We start from the raw sequence: 22,460 nt of genomic DNA, 5'->3' as shown, positions 1-22,460 counted from the left end.
GAGGGAGAGAGAAGAGACGGAGCAGGGAAAGGGCGTTTGTTGGCAGGCGAAACGAGCGAATTCCAGAGCCAGCTTGCAGCCGTCTGACGGCAATCACAGGCTGCCTGCGTTTTGTAACAGAGAGTTGAAGCAAGACATCGCAGTGAGCTGCTTCACGTCAACCAGGATGTTAGGTCAGCTTCCCCAGCTAGGAATCCCTCCAAGTCACTAAATCATCTCCTTGTGCAAACCTACACACATTTAATGCCGCAATAAAACGAAGAGAAAAACTTACAGTGGCAGTCCTTAGCAGAAAAAACAAACTCTCAATGAGATTGAAAGCGAAGACAATTAGATTTCCACCCCCCCTCCCTCTCCCGAAGGAATTACTGCTTCCTAAGCTTCTTTTCCCACAATCAAATCTACCACAACTCAACTGTGCCTTCTTGAGAAACAACCAAACCCCAAGAGAACGAAACCCACTGTTCTGGACCCGGTTCTACAGTCGTCCTCTCCTCTAACGTAGCGATGAATGCCGCCGTCTGCTGCCTTCGCCGGCCGTCCTTCTGCGTCTTCTGGCTTCTAATTCTAGACCCTCTGGGTGGCTCAGGAATGGAAATTTGAATCACCCTATCCTCTAGCAGCCAGACTCCTGATAATTAGTGCTGTGACACATGCTGTGGGAGTGTGTGTGTGTGTGTGTGTGTGTGCGTGCGTGCGTGTGTGTGTGTGTGTGTGTGGGCTCTGCTGGGGTGACAGGGTAGGGGTGTTTGGTGACAGCGAATCTGGGGCAGCAGAACCGCAGGAAAGAAACAACCCGGTGCAGTCGGCGCGATTCGGTCCTACACAAAACATGCAATGAAAATAAACAGAATCCAACCGAGCTCACCGGTGTTCATCTGTACCGTTTCAGGGACCATTTGCAGTGAGGGAGTGAACTAAACAACGCCCTGACACACAGAGAAAGAGTGTGTGGGGGAGTTTTTTTTTTTGCGTGTGCCCTTTGCAAGGGGTGAGCGAGCGTTCCGTACACATGTCGAGATCACGACCAAACACCCACGCTCTCCTTGGCAGCTGGAGGAGTGTGAACGCCCAATGAGCACATCAGTGTGAACCCAACGGGCCCATGTGGTGTTAGCCCTGGCAGGGAGTTAAACAGGCACACACGCAATCAGATGATAAAGCAGTGTTTAGCACAGGGGTGAGGTCAGCGCAGAGGTGGGATGTGTGTTTTACTTGGCAACATCGACCCCGCTAATATCTGACTAATGATGTCATGTTTGGAGGCAGCGCTGGCCGTCGTTCCTCCGTCTGTATCGTTCCAAAGTGGAAAAACGTGCTCTGGTTTTAGTTTAAATTCAAAGACATTCATTCGTTTGAGTCACTGTGACACTTCAGACATGTGGACGTTATTAAAGCTGCTAAAGACCTCTGTTCACAATTCCTGCAAGAAATAAAAACAATTACCCCTTTCCTGAAAGTCTAATAAAAGACAACTTATTTCCTCAAAGAGTGCCTTTTTGAAGAATTAACACTTTGAACGTCTTCACTGTTGTCACCACAAACCTGAGTGCATTGCATTGGGATGTTATCTGACAGACCAGAACAAAAGCACCCATATATATATGTATTGGTGTTGTTAAAAGTAAAAGCTACCACCTAAAGCTGGCAACAAACCCTGGAAGGGACCGAAAACATGTGGCTGAAAATTTTATCCTACAGGTGGTGTTAAATCCAGAGCAATCCTGAACTTATGACTGGGGAAAAGATTCACCTTTCACTTGGAGAAAAACCCTGAATATGGAACTAGAGCTGGAAAATTACAGTTCAATGGCCCAGTCAAAGTCAAGGTCTAAATCCATTTCATGATTTTTTTTTTTTAAGATTTTAAAAATCACGTTCTCAGAGCCTCTCCATCAAATGTGACAGATCTTAGGCTATTTGGCACAAACAACCACACTTCTGCTTCTTTTTTACATGTAAAAAAAAAACAAACAAAAAAAAAACATGATTGATTTCATTTTTTGTGTCGTTCTATCATAAAATCTCACAGTGGTTGTAAGGTGACAAGCTGTAAAAATGTCCAATTGGTATCAATACTTCTACCAGGAACTGTAGGTTGGAATGAAATGGCAACAAGTGGCCAAAAGCTGCAAATCAACAACAAAAAAATCCATACAGACCAAACTGTTTGCTTCCGTGTACAACAGTCCAGTACAAGTCCAGGTATATGAATCACTATCTGTGCAGCACATTCTCTGGGAGCACCAAAAACAAAACATGTATGACTGGAAATCTATTAGGAACCACAACATTCCTGCTGAGAACAGCAATGTGTTTCTGACAGAAGATAAACTCGGTCACATTGCTGACCCTGCAGACGTCCTCCACCCGCCACACAGAGAGCTGAAGTTTGTTCCCAGTAGTCGACGAACCTGACCAGCAGCTACACATCCAGGTGAGCAGAGGAACGAAGGCCTGCCTTATAAAATATATAAACAAGAAGCAATGGAAGAATTAACTTCTTTTACTGACTGATAACAAACACCATCTACATTCAATTTCAGAAAAATATGATGTTCAAAACAAATGAAGAAAAACCAAGAATTCAATCACTAACCTTAAATTTCCAAATATTATTTCTTTATACATCATAAGAACACTAAATCCATGTTAACGTGTCAACCTTGTAAAAACTGAGAAAACCATGTGTCCATTATACTTTCTAAAACCCACACTGTGCTACTTTCTACAACATCCAAAAGGAATACATTAAAGTTTGATGAGGTAATGTGTCAAAAAGTAAAGCAAAAGGTTTGAGGGATGCGAAGATTTTTGCAAGGCTGTGTACGTATCCAACATCCATCCTCCTCATCTCTGCTCCTCACTCACCCAGATAAAGCGGCACGTCCAGTCTTAAGGCGAGACGTGCATCTAAGATCGGAATGTCACAATCTGATCAAGAATTCAGTTTCATATTGGCAGTGAAAAGGAGCCTTGCCCATTTGCCAGAGCCCATCAGTCAGCTTGCTCCCACTGGGGAAAATCCGCTCTGCTGCGCGAGAACGCCAATTGTGCATTCCGTCGGTGAGCCTAATGCAAGCCAGCCCATCTCGGATGCATCGAACTCAAATGCATCTCTCCGGTTTCACCGACGTGCTTGGCTGGTGGCTTTCGGGTCCAGCGGGTCGGGAAGGATCTTTTCTTACCCTCGCAGCAGTAAACAGCCGGGGCTGTTGAGCCTTATTTGGTAACTACAATCGGAGGACTCACCTCCTGGTGCTCGTGGAGCGATCCGGGCAGGAGGGTGCAGGCTGTCTGTCATCTTACTTGGGGGTCTGAGGTCATTGGGGGGCACAGAGGATTTGCGCTGAAAGAGGAGACAATCAAAAGTTTAATCACGGCTGCTAATTTTCAAAGAATTCCTGTGCAGAGGGGAATCAATCATATTAGCTGTAACAGACTAATCCTCGCCCTGTCCTGACATTAAATACATCATCGTAATATGAAGATGAGCTTACAGGACCGATTTAAGAACCGATGTCACCGGACATCTATATAATGAGGAGCAGGTGGGGCTGTAGCTGGGTGGCAACAAGCAGAACATGTTACCTGGATGGTTAAAACTGGGATTAATACTATCAAGGTAATAAATCAAAGGGGTCTCACATACTGAGGTCAATTCTTCTTCATCTGAGGACAAGACTTGGTCTTTTAACAAGAGGCTAGCAATTATCTTGACATGCAAAGGTTTTATTTAAATTGTATGGCTCCTTCAGTGGAAGGTCTGATCTCAGCTCTGCTGAAAAATGTTTAATTTTTCATTTTAAGACAGATTAAAGCTTACTCCTGTTCTGTACCGTTTTAGAGTGTCAAAAAGGTATAAAGTTTTTTTTTCACCAAGAGATATTTTCAAAACTTCTTATGGATTTAACGCTCACTGAAACAATGCATCGTTGTCGGACTGCAATAAGCGTTATGCAAGTAGAATGCATTCAGGTTTCCGTGTCATAATAAGATTTAGGAAAAGTTGATTCGTGCAGCACAAAGGTTGTACAAGATCAAGCAGTATGGTGGTAAAGTTCCTTAAAAGCTAAAACCAAGTTGTCATAAATCATTTACGAGAAGAAAATGTTAAAAAATAATTTGCCATAAAAGTGTAATCTTGGGAAAATAAAGGAATTTATTTTATCTTTTGTCGTGCCCATCTAACAAATTAGGAAACATTGTACCAGTGTAGCTGCTGTGGAAAGGAAACTTTTGTATTTTTCCAGTACAGCCTGCTGCTACATAGTTGTAATCTAGAAGCTGTTAATATCCAAGTCTCAATATATTTGTTTTTCCAAGACTTTTCCCAGACATGACAAAAAGCGAGACAGGCCCCATTTCATTAAAGCAAAACTGAGCACATCTTGTATGCAGAGGGAAAACATTAAGCGCGGAAAAATGATGGCAGGAAAAATTGTTACCTGAGGTAGGATACTGTTGGAAGACTGTGTAGTGGCATTCTCATCTGAGGAGACAGAAAACAGAGTAAGGAAGGAGGATTTATTCGAAAATACCGAGTACCTGTAAGTGGTTCTGACTGTCAGCAGAAACTTTATGCGGAGGCATAACGGAAGTGAAATACGTTTTACGCATAGCGACATTATCTGCATGTCAGTCTGCGTTTACATCGATCGACCTGCCAGCTGAGCAGAGTGCATAGATGATGAAATGGTTCTAAAGCAGATAGAAAAACTACTTACTCAACTGCTCAGCTGAAAAACGGTGTTCCATTTCTTTTTAAACAACATGATAGCGGAAACACGACTACACTCAAACCAGGGACTTTGTACAAATGGTTAGGTGCAGGTGAAGCCCGCTAAAGCAGAAGGTTCTCAAGGGAGCCGTTTTAAAGCATCAGCTACGGATCACACGGCTCTATTTATTTTAATTCTGTTTCACACTTTGTGCAGATTCAACTGGCTTGCATACATTGTGGCTGCTGATCTGAATAAAGATGCATCCTGGCTCACACAATTGCAGGAGATCGTGAATTAAACAGAGGAAACAAACTTCTGAAATGCCCCCCCCCCCAAAAAAAAAAGAACTGAGCACTAAAATACCACTTAAAACATCAACAAACTAATGGGGGAAAGTACATTTAATCTTCCAATCTTCCTCCCTCTGGATTAGACTAAAAGCTCACAATTACCTTTATTGGACTGGGACTCCAGATTGGGCGGTGGGACTTTGGTTTCTGCGGTCAGCAGCAACTCGTACGTGTGATCCTCCTGTTCCTCTGCTGGCTCTCTCCTCTGATCCGTGCTGCTACCTAAATAAAGAGCCTACAGAAAAAAGAAAACAGAACTCTTGAGAAGAGGTGATGTCTTGTATCTAAATGATGCAGATATTGGGGAAAATTACCAGCTGATCAAGAAGCGAACAGAAGAATAAATTGTTCTGAAGTTTGCTCCATTTACCAGAGATATGAATATATTTCTCTTCATATTGTTCTTGGAGTCACCCAGAGGCCAGTATTGGATTCAAGTATATTTACTATGTATCAGTAAATAGCTGATACATAGTAATTAGGTATCAGCTGCATGCAACTGCATGCAGAATAAAGGTTTGTTTTGCATCCTGATGATACTGATTATTTATCTTGAGCTACTTAAGGCTAAAAAATAGAAAACCTGGTTTAACAGAAATAAATTACTACTTGGAAATAAATAAAATGACGGCATCTGTTAACCAGAAAACAAACATTCAAAAACAGCTGTGAAGAGATGGGATCAATTTTGAGGAAGCAGCTGAAAACAAGTCCTTTGGGGTTTCATTAGACAAACAAACTCAATGGAAAGCCTGACACAAATATGAGGAAAAGCACATCAGTTTTCACTAAAGAATAAAAGTCACATGTTCTACAAATGTTATTTTCAAAATAGTGCACTGCGGAAGTTTAAATTATGGTAGGAAAACATGATGCTTTAGTGAAGGCTTTAGGGAGTTGTGACGGTCACTGGCTTTTGTTGAGAATGTTTATTCATTTTATAGCTGGGAGGTGGGATTTCATACGTGTACACTTGAAAACACTTTCAAATATCTAAAGGAATTAAAGACTTCCTCTCAATCATTTTCTTTAACTCTGATTATGTTTACTATAACTTGTTAAAACATATTTTAATGATTATTGTGCACAGATGCAAATATAGATCATATTAAAAAAAGTTAAGGTCTTAAACTACAATTGACCATACCTCTGAGCTCATCTCTTCTTCATGACCTGGGGCAACATGTGATGGGTGGGCAACACGATCTTTCTGTAAAAAAAAAATTAATTGTGTTGTAATATTTGGAAAATATCATTTTTATTCAAGGTAACTGCTAAGGCGCATACAATTAAAAGAGTGATGTTAACGGAACCATTCGCGGGATTTTCAGAAGCTCAGTTAGACACAAAGTGAAGAACCGTCTCCATCTAGTGGAGATTTTGGGTTTATAAACGTGTGTGTGTGTGCGTGTGTGTGTTTGTGTGTGTGTGCTGTTTTATTTTGTGTTTGTGTGACGGCGGGATCAGCTGCAATAATGCCAACCTTGCCAACTTCACTGTCTGGCCGTCCTGAGTCCCTGTCGGAGGACTTGCCACTAGTGAGGCTGTCTAAAGAGTGGCATGACGTGGCTTCAAACAGAGCTTCATAGGGGCTCTCCTCCTCGGGCCCCAGGGCCAGCCCTGATATGAGCTCCGTCACTTTGTCCAGGTTACCTGGAGAACAGGTTGGGATGATTTTAAACTGCTACGCTGCTAAAACAGAAGCACCGTGTCTTCTGAGAACATTTTGGTAAAATCTCACCTTTCTTCCTCGGGCTGGGGCTCTCCTGAGGAGGAGGAATGGGCGGAGGAGGCAGTTCAATGTCCGGGGGTTTTCCAGTCTTGTGCCCTGTAGCAAACAGGAGATTATATCACAGAGAAATCAAACTGTACTTTCCCTGCATCTCTCTGTTGCAAGTTTTGGACTTTACCCAGGATGAGTGCAGCTATTTCTCTGCTTTTCTGGGACGGCATGTCTTTGACAGTGTCCAGCGCTGTCAGTCCCTTTTGGTCAGAAATATTTACATCGATACCTGTAAATACAATAAGTTCACACCTTTAGCTTGTTCACATTTTGTTATCTCAGTTTGCCGCAAGCTTTCATTTGGTTTGGATCCTGTTTGACTGAGAAACACGATTGGTAGTCCATAATTGCAAGTGGAAATCAATTTTCAGATTTTAATTGGGCTTTAGGCTGGAACTTTAACTATACATATTTATATCTCGACTGAAACCATCAGCTGATTGTTTAGGGTTGCGGTTTTTGTTTTCTTGTGTTTAGTTCCATTCATCTTCCCATCACTTCTGACCAGATTTTCTGTGGATGCTAAAGGACAGCATCCCCACAGCATGGTCCTGCCACCACCAGGATAATGTGAACTGTTACCCTGTGAACTGTTTGGATGTAGGCCAGCAAGTCAAATATTCAAATATTCTTCCAAATGTTGATGTTTCCCATACATGCCTTGTGGAAAACTGCAAGGCTCGAGTTTTCCGCAAGGCAAGAGTTTCTTCTACAAATGGCTTTCTTCTTGCTACTCTTCAGTAAAGGCAAGATTAGTGAAGTGCATAAATGACAGTTGGTTTGTCAACAGAGATTGTATATTTCTACCAGAGTTGCTGTAAGCCCTTTAGCTTCTTTGATTGATGCTCTACTTGTCTGTCAGTTTATGTGGATGGCCATTTTTCTGAAGGTTTAAAAAGCTTTAAAGAAGTTTAGATTAAAGCTTGGATGTAGTTTTATAACCAAACCCAGCTTTACATCTCTTCAGAACTTTATGACGGATCTGTCTGCTGTGTTCCTTGGTCTTTTTCTTTGTTCTCTAAAAAAAATCAACATTTCAGTCCTTTACAGAACATCTGGTTTTACGCTGAACTTAAACAATACACATGCGAACGCTGTTTATTGGTAATTAATTTGAAGGCAGCTTGACTTTGTTTTGAATGAAGTGTACTGGATACAAATGCACAATAAAGCTCAGTATTTTTTTTATTTGTAAATGGTCTGAAAAATGATCACCATTTTCCTTCCGCTTCCCAATTCTGCGCTTCTTTGAGTTGTCGTTTCACATAAAATCCCCATAAAATAAACTGAAGTTTGTTTGAACAAGACAATAAATGAAAAGGTAATTAGGGCAATAAAATGCATTTTTATGAGCTGTATTAATTATGAACACCAACCTGCACTGAGTAGTTTCTGCACCACATCTGTCTTCCCAAACAAGGCGGCTTCGTGGAGGGCACTGCCTTTCTCCGTCTGTATGACGGGGAAAAAAAACTTATAAGAGGAAGGAAAAAAAAGGAGAAATTCTAGCATCTAAGCCTGACATCCAAATGCAATATGAAAAAATAAAGAGTTTGTTTACTTCCTTCATTCCCCAGTTGAGTCAACCAGACTAGTTATAGAAACAAGAGTTGAATATAATACAAACCATGTTTGGCAACAACCAAATTTTACTGTCAACCAACCAGTTTGAAGTTTAAAAGACAATTATGTGGCTGAGAAGTAAAAGTGGATCATTTTCCAGCTCACGGGGCTGTGCTAATTGAAACCTGCAGGGTGCTGGAGCCCGCAGGATTCTGAACAGATCCGAAATCCTTGACTTTAAAAGGAAAGGAGAGGGGGAGTCAATCCAGGCAGATGGGAGTCACAGTATGATCCTGAGACGCAGCCTGAGGCTCCACCACCGCGAGAAAGATTGGCTCTGAGTTCATATCACAACGGTTCATATGCAAAAACTGAGAGATTAGGAGTTTTATTTTTAATTTAAGAGCTTTAGAGGCAGAAGTTACACAACAAGATCTGATTTCCTAAGAAACGTTTGAGAAGAGAAGCTGCAGAACGCACCTCATAGTTGATGTCCATGCCAGCGTCCAGCAGCACCTCCACCACAGGCAGGTGTCCGTTCCGAGAGGCCAGGTGCAGAGGTGTGTGTTTCTTGGTGTTGCAGCTGAGCAGGTTGGGGTGGGCGCTGAGCAGCAGCTTGACCACCTCCAGACGACCGTACAGCGCGGCCAGGTCCAATGGGGTCTCGAACTTGTAGTTCCTCATGGTGGGGTCCGTCAGTTCGTCTAGCAGCAGGCGCACCACCTGGGTGTGGCCGTACTGGGCGGCGCAGTGCAGCGGCGTCTCGTTGTCGTTGTTCTGTCGGGACGTCAAGCAGAGCGGTGAGACTTGAGGGGAAAAGTAACACACACACACACGCGCACACGCACACACACACACACACACACACACACACACACACTAGAAGATGCAAAGCCCTCTACAGTAGCAGAATACAAAGGTTGTTAAAAAAAGTGTCAACCCTAAGGAAACCCACAGAAAACCCGGAGGTGCATCTCCTGGTAGAGTCGGGAGAAGCTTGACTCAGACTACATGCATGGACTAATGAAGGAAGGTACTGGGGACGGCTGCCTGGGGCAGCAGGGTGCGAACAGACAGGTTGGAATAAAAAGAGACAGGCCGCTGTGAAGAGACATCAGAACACACTAAGGAACGAGGCACTTTTCCTAGCTGGTCTTGCTGTTCAGGTTCATGAATTTCTGTGTCTTCTAAGCAGTGCAGTGGCTGGACCATTTATCGGCACAGTCCCTGGATCATCCTGGGTCCTCCCTTCTTTACTATCCTGCTCTCCTCAGCCTTCAGAGGTTTGTTTGAAGCAGTGATGTCCAGAGTTTGGTAGTAACTAGTTACATTCACACAGATTTACTTGAGTAAGTTTTGAGGAAAAAATGTACTTTTAGGAGTATTTCCACTATGTTGTACTTTATGCTTCGAGTACCTTAACTGCATGAAGAACAAGCTTTTGCCAACCAAAAATTCACCAGCCAGACAAACACCTGTGGGTTTTGTTAGTATTTTATAAATTTTATATTGAACCAAATCTATTTGGAAAAATGCTCACTTTGCCTGATTTTGTTATCTGTCATTTATATGAATTATTTTCGTTTTGACCATTAATATTTCAACATTTACACATAACATCATGCTTTGGGTCGTCTAATGGTGCAACTTTTAAATATTAAATAACCGATCTTTTGATTAGTTACTCAGTACCCGAGTAGCCTTTTTGCAAAAATACTTTTTTCTATTGCTGGAGTAATTTCTTGGATGGCTACATATTAAAAATATGTTGGAAGTATTTCTACCCTTATTTGAGTACAATTTTTGGGTACTCTACACACCTACGGTGGTGTCTAGACTTTGTCACAAAGTTGATGTTTTTTTCGCTTTCTCACATTGTTGACAGGAGAGCCAATAAAATAAACCTTTAATCTGTCATCTATAGGAATCTCAACAATTCTAGGTATTACATAGTGCAGCCGATTCGTTGGATGAAAGAGGAAACAGCCGGAGGATTCCTCCTTAAAAGCAACGAAAAAAAAAAAAAATCTGTCCACATTGTCCTAGTTCATTTTGTCTAAAAGCAAAAGATTACTTTATGACTTTAAATTATCTGTGAAGTAAACAGGCGAGCGGACTGAGCAGCAATTAAAAGCACTGATTACAACATTAACTCACTAAGTGGTGGAGATTGGATCTAATGACTTGCATGTAGCGGTAAGATCGATGCCCATTAGACATGAGAACCTCCAGGCCTGCTGGTGATCCTTAACATGAGCAGCCAGCAGGGGGCAACACAATTCAATCAACAGTCCCAGCAGTGAGAGAATGGATGGATAGAGAGGTCTGAATTAAAGAGGTTTTCTTTGTTTGTTTGTTTTTTGGCAAGTAAGCAGTAAAAAAAAAAAAAGTAAGGCTTTGCAATCCCTCTGCCCAGTTGCTAGAGGTGTGAAAATGCTTCCTGATTATCTGGAAATTGATCTCTATGGCCCTACTGTTCTTACTGCAATCTGTTGTCAACAGTTGGGCGTGGCAAAAAAAAAGATTCCTGCCGTTGTGGAGCCACATGCTTTGAGTGGCAGTCATTCCAGACATACAGAGCTACCTTCAAAGGCCCGACAGCTGGCGTGAGAAATCCCCACATGGACACGTACGATGCCGGTTTGGGCGACTCTCAGAGGAGCGGGCCAGCTGTGCCACTTGTAAGCAGGCCACGAAGGGGAGCAGAGGACGACTAACAGGGCGCGTTTTATAGGACAGGTGTTACCAACTCATTGAGTGATACTTTGACAAAACCGTGGCATCAGACGGAGCCAGAAAGAGTACTGGTCAAGGCAGGTCAGATGGATCTAAAGAAAAAGAGGCACTTGTTTGAGAAACTGATCAACACCTGCCTATCAAAGGAGAACACCTCGAAAACACACACATAAATAATACTAGTTCACTTATGACAGGAAAATGTCTTGTGAAATAATTTGCCAGTAGAACAAGAGCTTTTTAATCAGTATGAAGGAATAATTAACTTAAGATAAGCTCCTATATCTTGCTGAAAAGTTTTGTCTCATTTAAAATACTTGCTTTAGAAATTGGACCAAAACATACTTGGTTAGATTTTGTGTTTTTGCAGTGAAGACAGAGGAAAATGAGACAGGCTTTGACAGCCTGACTGGGTCCCCTTATAGCTAGAATTAGTATGATTTTATACTCAAGTCAAATGGTGAAAAGAGTACATTGGGTTTCATCTGTGACACACCACTGAGCATTTGTCACAGCTTTTTGAAGAGATTTACTCTGAGCTTTCAGATGACTTGGATGCTTTGATTACATCAGCATGAATCACTTCCTCCAATACGAACATCTTCTGCCTGAGTTGTAATCCAAGTCAATCTAGCATGGAAGGCTTTTTTTTTTCAGGCTTTTTATGGCTTCAATGAAAATAAATACAAAATGTTGAGGGAATTGGAGTTTAATCCAATGTGGACACGTTTAGCCTCTAGTGATTTCTACACAACATCCCAAGAGCTGAATTACATTTCCTTACTAAATCACACGGCGGTCGCACCAAAAACGACACAAACTGAACTTGCGCCCTGATCTCAGAGCTTTGGATCATTTCAACACCACGTGTCTCCCTGCCAATGTGATAGTGAAGGCAGAGCGGCGATGTGTCGGCCAGCAGCTGATCGCATTAAACATGGCTGACTGGCCGTGTGACTCACTGATGGGAGACCTGGAACACTGAGCCAGGCCTCCTTTGATGTAAGAGACGCTCAACATGTTATTCACACAACGGCCTTTTTCAGCCCGTTCAGGGCTGAGTTAGTCCCAAACACCTGCGACGCTCAGGTATGAACATCGCATCACTGACAGTAACTGCAATCCCGTGACTTACAGGGTGCAAAATATTAGGCTGCAAAACAAGTTTTGGTAATGACTCAATTTACTGAGTCATTAACTGAAACGCAACACATCCATACTGAGAATCTCCAATGAAATATATTCATGTGCATTTATGTATGTAGAAGTACTGTCGAATTTGCATTTGTAAAACTTTCAGTTCGTAGTATTTACGTTTATAAACCTCTATCAATGCTTAAATATGGTCACGATTTCAGAATGGATAGAAAATTACGTGAATAAATAAAGCTTAAGATACTGGACTGGGTTCCTTATTTAGAAAGCAGAAAAGATCCTCAAGTATGTGAAGGAAAATGAAGGCTGTCACACTCTGGTATTTGACAATAGAAGGTCCCTTGCAACAGATTTCTTTAGCAATTTTTTGACTAATGAGGGTTAAGACTAAGGCTGCACAATATATGGAGAATGCATCATCATTCAAATGTCAGATTGTAAAGTGCATGGAAAGAAATTTAGATAAATTATTCAGAGTCCTTACATGTAGTCTGTGTGATGTTTGTTGCAGATGAAGCAGCAAAACAAAAAAAAATTAAGATTGTTGAAATGACAAAAAAAAAAAAGAATGTATTAATCACTGCAGAGGGGTCATATTAATGTCCATAGGCAACATAAACAGAACACAAAACAAAACTATCAAAAGCACAATAAACAACAGTATAGGATAGAAACCTCCTGTGTCCCTTAGTGGGGATAATCAGCTGCACCAGCAGCAGGGCGACAGATAAATAGAAGCATGCAGATTCACACAAAGGTATAAATATGAAAAAAACAAAAAGACAAAAAAATTGTATTCATTTAAAATTCAGTGCGCTGCAACTACACCAATTTGAATTCTGCAACATGAACCCATAACATTGAATATTTTTGTACAACGCACACATTGTTATATAAGTTGGATTCAGAGGCTTCCAGCGTAATACCGTAGGGTATAGAGCCAAGATTGCTCAATAAGACCAGGATGAGCCTCATTTCCTCCATACTGTCATAAACCATGTGAGACATCAAACTATCATGCTCTAACAAGACCGAGCTCCGAAGGCCATTAAACAAAGTGGCACCTCTGACTAACAGCCTTGCTGAGAAAGAGATTGGAGTTATATGGCGTCGCTAAAGCTTCCTGGACAGTAGCAGATCCTTATGAAAATTATCTCTCTGCTGTCATGCAGCAGCAAGTGGAAAATCTGATTTAGACCTCAGTGCATATCAGACAAGTGGAGATTACCATCTCCACTGATAATGATTGATGAACCCACCCCTCACCTACTATGGAGCATCTGGAGATTAAACTCCATTGTGTTATAACTCTGCAGAGTGTTGTGCAGAGGGAGGGGAGGCAGGCAGAGAGGCAGGGAGGGAGGGAGGAGGCTGATACACACACATCCCCAGGCTGCAAGATGGCAACACGGTTTGACTGGCGACCCCGGTCACGTGACGCGCAGGCTGGCAGCGGTTACATCAGCCCGGCCCCTGGTGGTTGTAGTAGTAGTGCTGGGTGGAGGGTAGTTACATACTAGCTGTAACATACAGCTAGTATGTTACAGCTGTAACATACTAGCTGTTACAGCTAGTATGCCAAAGGGCTGATAAAGCTCAATGCATGTCCTTTTCCTGCTTTCTCCAACCCTGCTAGCTTCACTTGCATCTTACAAATCTGGTAAACATGATGAAGGTTTCCTCAAACCTTTAGAAAGGGTGTCTTTTTTAAAATTTATTTCCACCTTTTAATTATGTACTCATGTCTTAAAACATTTATGGCAAACTCTCAATGACCACTCCTCTTTAGCCTTTAAAAGCACAGAATAAAAAATTCATCATGTTTATAACCTGATGTGTTTGATATAATGGCGAGGAATTTTTTTTTTTTTTATTTCAACACTGGTTATGGACTGCTTTCTTAAGAAAAAAAAGTGTCATCAAATCACCTTGTACTTTGGATAATTACATTGGAAATTTCTGGACTCTTCTAATGGATCTTTATTTAAACACAGTCAGACATTCCTGAGTAAACAGGCCTGTAATGAGATGTATGTCTATCTATGGCTTCCTGCCATAGATTGTAATTCTGTTAGTAGGTGACTTTTTTTTTTTTTTTTTTTTCAAAATTTTTACCATAAAACTAATTGATTCTTTCATAGTCATTCGCTGGTGTTTTAATTAAGAGATGCTGCATAATTCAGAAGCTTTTAGGTTGTTACAGTAGACTGTATTTGTGCTCTGAATCTTTTTTCCTTGGGTTGCAAATTAAACAGACTGACACTGAAGAAAGCCCCTAAAATCTGCGGTGGGAAAATGATGACTGTAGCAAAATGAGAGGTTTCCCTCTTCGACCCCGCTTTGCTGCAACACAAATGAGGGCAGACTCTGGAGATGGGGCAGGCAGCAGACGTCAAAGGAGAAGCGTGATGTGTTCATGAGGGCAGAGCTGGACACTGAAGTGACAGCATAAAAGAAAGCGCCGTCAGGCTGCAAACACACTGCAGCCGGAGGAAAGAAGGGAAACTCTGCTCTTCTTGATAATGGGGTGAACAAGAATGAACAACATGCTGACATGACTTCAGCGACTATTCCCTCCGTCAGTTAAAACCGCAAACATCGCGAGAGCATTTCTGACGTGGTCAGAGATGTTTCACCCCTTACTTTCACTCCGAAGGCTAGACTACTGGTCACGTGAACCGCTCACGAGATGGAAATCACCAACTTAAACTGTGTTAAATGCATGACCTACATAGCAGATAGGAGTTCGGCCAATGCAAACAGTACATTGGAAATATAGAAAATTATATATTTTTTTATAAGACAAAGAAGATAAAATAAAAATATAACCTACATTTTTAAGTTGTTTTTTTTTTTTTTTTTTTTACAGATTACATTCTTTGTTGCCTTAATTATTATTAATTATCATTTAAAAAACAATGTAACGTTTTCATGCAACAGGAGATTCTTGGTGGTTTTATTTAATCGTATACATTTCCTCAGTGTTTGAGTGGTATCCCTTTATTAACTATTAAGCCCTCCTCAACACACTTAAATGTACTACCATATGTGTTATTATTACCATACGGCATAATGGCTCAGTTACAATTTTTAAGTGTCCGTATATCTCAAATATGTCTTCCAGTCTTCTACTTTTGAGCAGATGTTTTGATGTTTGTAGTGAATGGAGAGGATCTCAGAGTGAAAAGTTTTGGGGGTTTTTTGAACCCCAAAAACTGCAGGGTTTTTATCTACACAACCCTGCAGTTTTTCTTTTAAAATATAGTCGTACTGGAAGAAAAAGAAATACAGAGCTATATCAAAAAATGTTACAAAATTTTCAAACTTTTTTCAACTGTAAACAAATTTTATTTTTTCCAGATGTAAGTAGTTTAGGGACGAAAACAAAAAACATAAAATGTAAAATAATAATCAAGATACGGTTTCTTTAAGTTGAGGCTTAAAGATAGCTAAGGAATAAATTTTAACTCCACAGTTTCTACAAATACACAAGTATTTGCCCATATTAGATCCAGGTTAGTGTTACCCCCCCCCCCCCCCGAGACATTTTGAACCTTTAACAGAGCGCCCAACCCACAAAATGAACAATAAACAGAAAACAGCAGCTCAGAGTAATGAATAAACTTCAGTCTAACAGGTTCCTGGACCAGAGCAACAGCTAAATTGACCCACTGCAAGCAGATTTCTCGAGGACCAGTGACCCTTCACGTACCTGTCTTCACTTTCAGCCAGCAGAATCACACCATAATGCCACCAGGTCACTCGCCACCACTGTAGGACCAATATACTGTACCACGGTTACTATGACAACATCCTATCTCTCCTTCTCCTCAGCAGACGCAGCTCAACACACTGAGTGGTGAGAGGGGAAAGGAGGCACATACCCTCCATACATACACACACGCGCATACGCAGACACCTCATACACTTACACAGACAGGAACTGCATGGCAATTCCTCTTTGATGCTGATGTAAAGAGACTGCTACACTGGAAATCTCCCATCCTCTTCCTCCACATGAGATGTTGCTCTGATCCTACAGTGTGATGCTCCAGCCCCTCGGTCACATGATGCCATCAACCACAACAGGCCAGAGAATTTATTCATAATTCAACCTATAATACTCTAACCACCCTCATGACATTAAAAACTAAAACAGAATTTTAGTTTCAATCACTGGTGAATCCAATAGTTTGACTAAGTGTGGAAAAATAAAACAAGCAGGAGTGTTCCCACCCTGTCAAACAGAGCAGCAGCATTAAATTGAGCCAGCATTCCCAGTCAAAAGCTAAGAAGATTAGTTGGGGGGTGTGTGTGGATGTAACAACGTATAAAAATAGCTTTCTCTACATGCCTGACCGAGTCTCTAGCTCTACCTGCAGGAAAAGAAAACATGGACCAAACACGCGCACACACACACACACACACACACACACACACACACCCCCCCCGTTAGCTGTCCTGACTGTGAGGGCGACAGTGTCAGGCACAAGCAATTTACCTGGGGCTTCCCTCAGCATCAACATGTAATCTGAGATTATTATATTAAGAACCAGAACTCTGTCCCAACAAAACAACCCATTCACATGCCTACATGTTCAAAAATGGCAAGGCATTAATGGCTGTCATACTTAACATGGAAAAGTGTCTAAAAATGAACCCCAGCTGAAGTGAGGAGCATTGAGGAATAATAAGAAATTTGAGTCTGTGAGAGAGTCCATCTTAATAAAAGGTTAGAAGACGAGTCTCAGATGTTGGTGTTTAGGCCATCCACATAAACACTCAAGTTAAACTCAACTGAAAATTAAGGAATTATCCTCAATTCCATCTTTATTGCCCCTCAAAAATGTATCAGATTTTTTTTTTTTGTAAATCAAAGGTAGTTAGCTGGTTGAGAGAAAATTGTGGCATTTCTACATTTTGATACATCTAATGTCTGCAGGGAGAACAAAATAAGTCTGATTTTTCAGTATTTGACCTACCAAGTGTCATTAAGAGCTCATCTCTGGTCAATTTAGTGAATCTCTAATGCAAAGGGTTTTCTTTTTTGTGTGACAGAAAGCCTGTCAAATTTAAATGTACAAAGAATCATTTGATCAGTCACCTCTCTTTGAAACCATGTTACAAACTTTGTGCTTTCCCCCCTTAATTTTCAACAAACATAAAAATTTCTATTTGATAAAATGTATTAATTTTCCTTATGAAAAGGCTGGTGTTTTTCTTTTCTCTACAAACTAAAACACAAGCAAAACTGAATTTTTTTTTAAATCACAAAACAAGCAGGTTTTATAAGACAGATATTTATCATTTGTTTAGGATTGCCAAGGTTGCAGACTCCAAGGTTTGGAGACATTCAGACCACGAAAAGAAGATTTGTTGACCACAATAGAATCGCACGTGGTCAATGGTAGAAAATTCCTCCAGTGATGGCAATATTTTTGAAAATGAACATATTAGAAGCAGGTTTTTATCGCTCATTTCTTGTGATGATGTTTTCTTTCAGATGCTACTCGCTGCACCATGGAGTGGGAAGAATCTAAATTTCAACTCCACTGTCTGTGTGCATCAAACTGCCAATAATTTTCACCTTTTTCAATCTTCATCTAGTCTGCATGTAAAAGTTGGCAGTTCTATTCCTATTCCCTCCAACGCAAACAATGAACAGCTCCTTAACTCTCTGACAAGCTAATCTAACATTTCAGCCATTTCCTCTGGTACTCATTAAAACTTTTAACAGAGAAACATTTTTCAAATAGCCGGACTCTGGATGATTAGGCATGCATAAAGCACAGCAGTGTGAAACTGAATATATCTATGTCTACTACTATAGTTTGTATGACCAGAAAAGCAAGATGGCTTTATGAGAACTTTAGGTCAAGAAAAAAGAACTGAAATAAAAGTGCTGCAGTAATCCAGTTTTGAAAAATAACAGGACAAAAAAAAAAAAAAAAAAAAAAGTTGAAAGTCACAGAAGTTAATTCCACCCTTCCAAACAGGCAATTTTTGAAACGGAGGTAAAAACAAAAATGCCTCAATCAAGTGCATAAGCTTTGGAGTCCTAGTGGATTTTTCTTTTTTTTTTTTCATTATTAATGTTTTCAGTAAACTTAGTTGTCGTCAAAAGAACCGCTGATCAGGGCTAAGCACGTTTGGAAAGACAACTTTTTCTCAAAACCACTTGAAAAATTAGAAGGAAATTACACGTCCTTTTAGTGTGCTTATTTCACACAAAACAATGTAAATGAAAGAAGGCAAAGATATGCTAATAAGTAATAAGAAATGGATAACGCAAACTATAGGAAGCCATCAAATATTAATATTTTAGTCAATCAACAAAGGATTTCTAATCATTTATTTTCCCAAACTTATAAACAACAGCTACACCTGTTTTCCCTCAAGCCACCAAGAGTGTGCATGTATACGTGTGTATGCGTGTGCATGCATGTGTGTGTTTGTCTACGCATGGAACCACGCTGTGTATGCCGGGTTTGTTCAGCGCCAGTCATGCGTTGGTTTGGTCAAAAACAATAGTACTAACACAAACATGCTAGATGAAGAGTCTGCTTTACATAAACGACCAACGTTTTTCAGCGTGGTCTAACGTACTGCAGCATTTGACAATAGGCAACGACAAACTGGAGGTTTGGACGCACGCTGCAGATAAGAGGCAGCAGCTGCTGATGAGCTGACAAAAAAGACAAAACCATGATGATCGTTGTGAAGATGCTAAATACGGCGAGTTTAGTTAGATATGTTGTCTGTAAGTGTTTATGGAAATGATTGTTGAAGGCTGAACCTGCAGGTGTTAAAAGTCCAGACTTTTTTATCTAGTTGACCAAATTGGTTTCACTTTTTCCTCTTTGGCTATGTAGATTGATTTGACATATAAAATAATCCAATTTAGACCAAAGTCATAAATACAACAAATAGACAGTAGGTAAAATTCATGGTAACACTTTATTTGGAGGGGGTTGAATAAGACTGACATGACACCATCATTAACATGACATAACACCTGTCATGAACATGAATAAGCCTTCATGAATATTTATGACTGTTGTCATAAAGCGTCATTCGGTAAATTATGACACTTTTAATACAAAGTTGACATTATTCAAAATGTCTTTGTTATGACAACTTGACATTAACCAGTAAATCATTACTGTTTAAACTTGACCTTTAATAACATAAAGTTACCTAATTTTTAAAGTGCAATCAGTAATACTTTTATAACAAATTTATATCAGTAATGATTTCTTGGTTAATGTCAAGTTGTCATAACAAAGACATTTTGAATAATGTCAACATTCATAATTTACTGAATGATGCTTTATGACAACAGTCATAAATATTCATGAAGGCTCATTCATGTTCATGACAGGTTTTTATGACAGTGTCATGTCAGTCTTATTCAACCCCCTTCAAATAAAGTGTTACCAAATTCATTAGTAAGTTCCTTCCTTTCTTATTAGATTATAAATAGAGGGTACAATAGAAACATGAAACATTTTCATTAAGAGGTACTCTCAAGACTTGAGTTTATTTCCAGTTTAATCACAAAATATTTTGCACTTGAGCCTTAAAAAATAAATACATTTTTGTCGTACTAGAAATGGGATGTCTTGCTCATATCATATTTTAAAGGACCTCTCTTTGTTGACATGTCATTTGTAATGCATAAATAAAAAGACAAAATAGAAACTGATCATAATGACTGGTTTCAAAGCGGAAAATAAGTCAGTTACATTATTAAAGTCGAATAAGTCAATTAAATTATTCAAAAATGTGGCTGTCACATTCATAATGTTACAAAACATTATCAATCTGCTTAGTTGATTAGTATCAATCCGACTTTTAAAAAAAAGACAATTTGAGCTGTTTGTAAAATTTCTGATTATGAAAAATTTAAGAATAATGAGTCAACTAAAGGAGCTCCAACCAGTATTCATATTGAGGTAAGGCTGTGTTCACACTATGTCTGGCAAACTACATCTATAAAGCAGCTGGTTGCAGGTTCTACTGGAGCAGATGGCCTGACTAGTCAGACAGTTCATACCAACTTGTTAAACTCCCATTCTTAAGGAGCAAAATAGCAATAAGGTGTAATATTTTGTACAATAAGCACATGAAAGTCACAACTGCTACATGTAACGTGTGTTTATTCTACAGTTCTGTAATGACCCATTTATCATTTTCGGAGTAGCAGCAACAATGGCTGCTTTTCATTTCTTGTGAATGAAAAGCAGTAAGATCATGTTACTCGTTTCAGTTCTAAAGCTTTGTGTAAATACAGAGCTACAGTGAAACCATGGTAATTTTACCAAAGAGTCGCATATTGTGAGGATCTCGTACAAAGTGTCATATTTAACAGAATACATCCTAATGATTGTTTTTGTTGTAAACAGATTGACTTTTTATTTCCCCCAAAACAACAGGTTGTTTACTGACAATAAGAGCTGAATCAGGATCTCTAGGTTTTAAATCAGGTTTGCAACAGTTTTAGGGTCAAGCACAGAAGGAAAATCAGCAATGATCAGAGACGGCTGTGCAAAAGCAATACCCTCCTCTGCTATTTTGTTGTAAGCACTTATAGTAAAACAGAAGGTAATAAAACTTATTGCCATCTGTCTGAAAAATATCACAGATATAATGCCCTGGAAGAGTTTTCATACCCTTGAAACTTTTATAATTGTTTCGTCTTCCAAAGACTCATTTTATGTGATAAACCAACAGAAACATATTGCATGTTGTTTTTAAGTACAAGAAAAAAAATATAGTTTCCTTTTTTGTCTTTTACAAATAACCTGAAAAGCGAATGATGCCTTCTTCAGTCCGCCTGACTGAAAACATTGTAAAACCACCTTCTGTAGATCTGACAGGCTTTCTTACAGGATGGCCATTCATCTGGCTATCTGCTCTGACCAAGCCTGCCCACAGCATGATACTGCAACCAACATGCACTGCAGTGAAGACGGTGTTATGTATACTTTATTTTTATCTTTTTTTGACTGAACTTTGGTCTTCCACCCGTTTGTATATGGAGATGCTTTGCAGTGAAGATGGGGTGTTACATATATTTTATTTATTTTTGACTGAACTTTGTTCTTCCACCTGTTTGTGTATGGTAAAAAGGTACATATGGAGGTGGGGTTTCTTACATTTTTGAGGGATAAGCACTGATCAACTCCCAAAAATCTAAAATGAAAATAGAATTGAAAAAAGAGACACTTAAACTTGCTGGTCTGTTAAGAAAGTTGGTCCAAACGTAACACCACAAATATTGAAAACCTATTTTAACATTTTTCTTATACTTTGCAAACATTGTTCGTCTATCAGACAAACTCTCTATAAAATGGACATTGAACCAGCAACCAACTGACCAGTAATAAATACATATCGGCTTGTTCATTTTGGTCTATTAGCCCGACCTACATCTCTGACATTCAGTTCTCTTTTTTAAATATGAAGCAATATTTTGAATGCAATTGCGAAACAATTTGTAACATAATGTAAAAGAAAACATGCCAACTTTGAACATAACATTCCAACAAAATGCAGCTCGATTTAAGACATGGGGTGAAAAGCCAGATACAGCAGAAATCAACATGTACTTGAGCATAAAAGCACCTGATAGCTGAGCAGCAGAGGACCCTGACCCCACAGAGCAGCAGCAACAAGCACAGCAGGTCAGCACAGCAGTAAAGCAAGGAAAATCTTCAGGAGGAAATGTTGTTTTCGACAGCACTGTGTACACACCTTGGCATTAATATAGGGGTCAAAGGGCCCACAGCGTTTGAACTCTTTATGGTCTACAGAGCTCTGCAAGGGAGGAAGAGAAGATAGGTCGATGGTTTCGGTTCAGACAAGCAATGAATGAATGAGGAATCATCACATAGATGAGTCAAACTAAACAAAAAGGAGAACAAAAAATTGGGTTAAGTTAATGAATAATCGGATGTCATGAACAGGCAGGAAGAAATGGCACAAAATGAGACCATGAAAGTTTCTCATCAGGCCGCAGTCATAGTGAATCAAATTTGATTAAAATGACAAATTTATTTATTTATTTATTTATTTTTTAAATGTTCATGATGTGCCATTTTTTTTCTCTTATGTTTCAAAACAGGACAGCCCAAGAGGATGATCTCT

General features: G+C 39.9%; 1 protein-coding gene across 6 annotated transcripts in view; it reads right to left on the bottom strand.

Annotated features, from left to right (window-relative positions):
• The window catches only part of anks1aa (ankyrin repeat and sterile alpha motif domain containing 1Aa), a 68,695-nt gene that overhangs the window by 27,617 nt on the left and 18,618 nt on the right, over window positions 1–22,460 (bottom strand). For 5 of the 6 annotated variants that reach the window (XM_014981692.2, XM_014981693.2, XM_014981696.2 and 2 more), the window contains exons 4-13: window positions 22,068–22,130; window positions 8,901–9,197; window positions 8,234–8,309; window positions 6,985–7,086; window positions 6,816–6,902; window positions 6,558–6,727; window positions 6,222–6,284; window positions 5,177–5,309; window positions 4,449–4,492; window positions 3,253–3,349 (exon numbers count right to left, since the gene is read on the bottom strand). In XM_014981692.2, coding sequence (XP_014837178.2) covers window positions 3,253–3,349; window positions 4,449–4,492; window positions 5,177–5,309; window positions 6,222–6,284; window positions 6,558–6,727; window positions 6,816–6,902; window positions 6,985–7,086; window positions 8,234–8,309; window positions 8,901–9,197; window positions 22,068–22,130 — 1,132 coding nt within the window. The remainder of the gene's footprint in view (window positions 1–3,252; window positions 3,350–4,448; window positions 4,493–5,176; window positions 5,310–6,221; window positions 6,285–6,557; window positions 6,728–6,815; window positions 6,903–6,984; window positions 7,087–8,233; window positions 8,310–8,900; window positions 9,198–22,067; window positions 22,131–22,460) is intronic. The other variant, XM_014981698.2, reaches the window with a different exon arrangement.

The sequence above is a fragment of the Poecilia mexicana genome, unplaced genomic scaffold, assembly GCF_051168715.1.
Source record: "Poecilia mexicana isolate PSO_F unplaced genomic scaffold, ASM5116871v1 scaffold_7, whole genome shotgun sequence".
NCBI lineage: Eukaryota > Metazoa > Chordata > Actinopteri > Cyprinodontiformes > Poeciliidae > Poecilia > Poecilia mexicana.
This window is presented reverse-complemented; position numbering and strand designations above follow the sequence as displayed.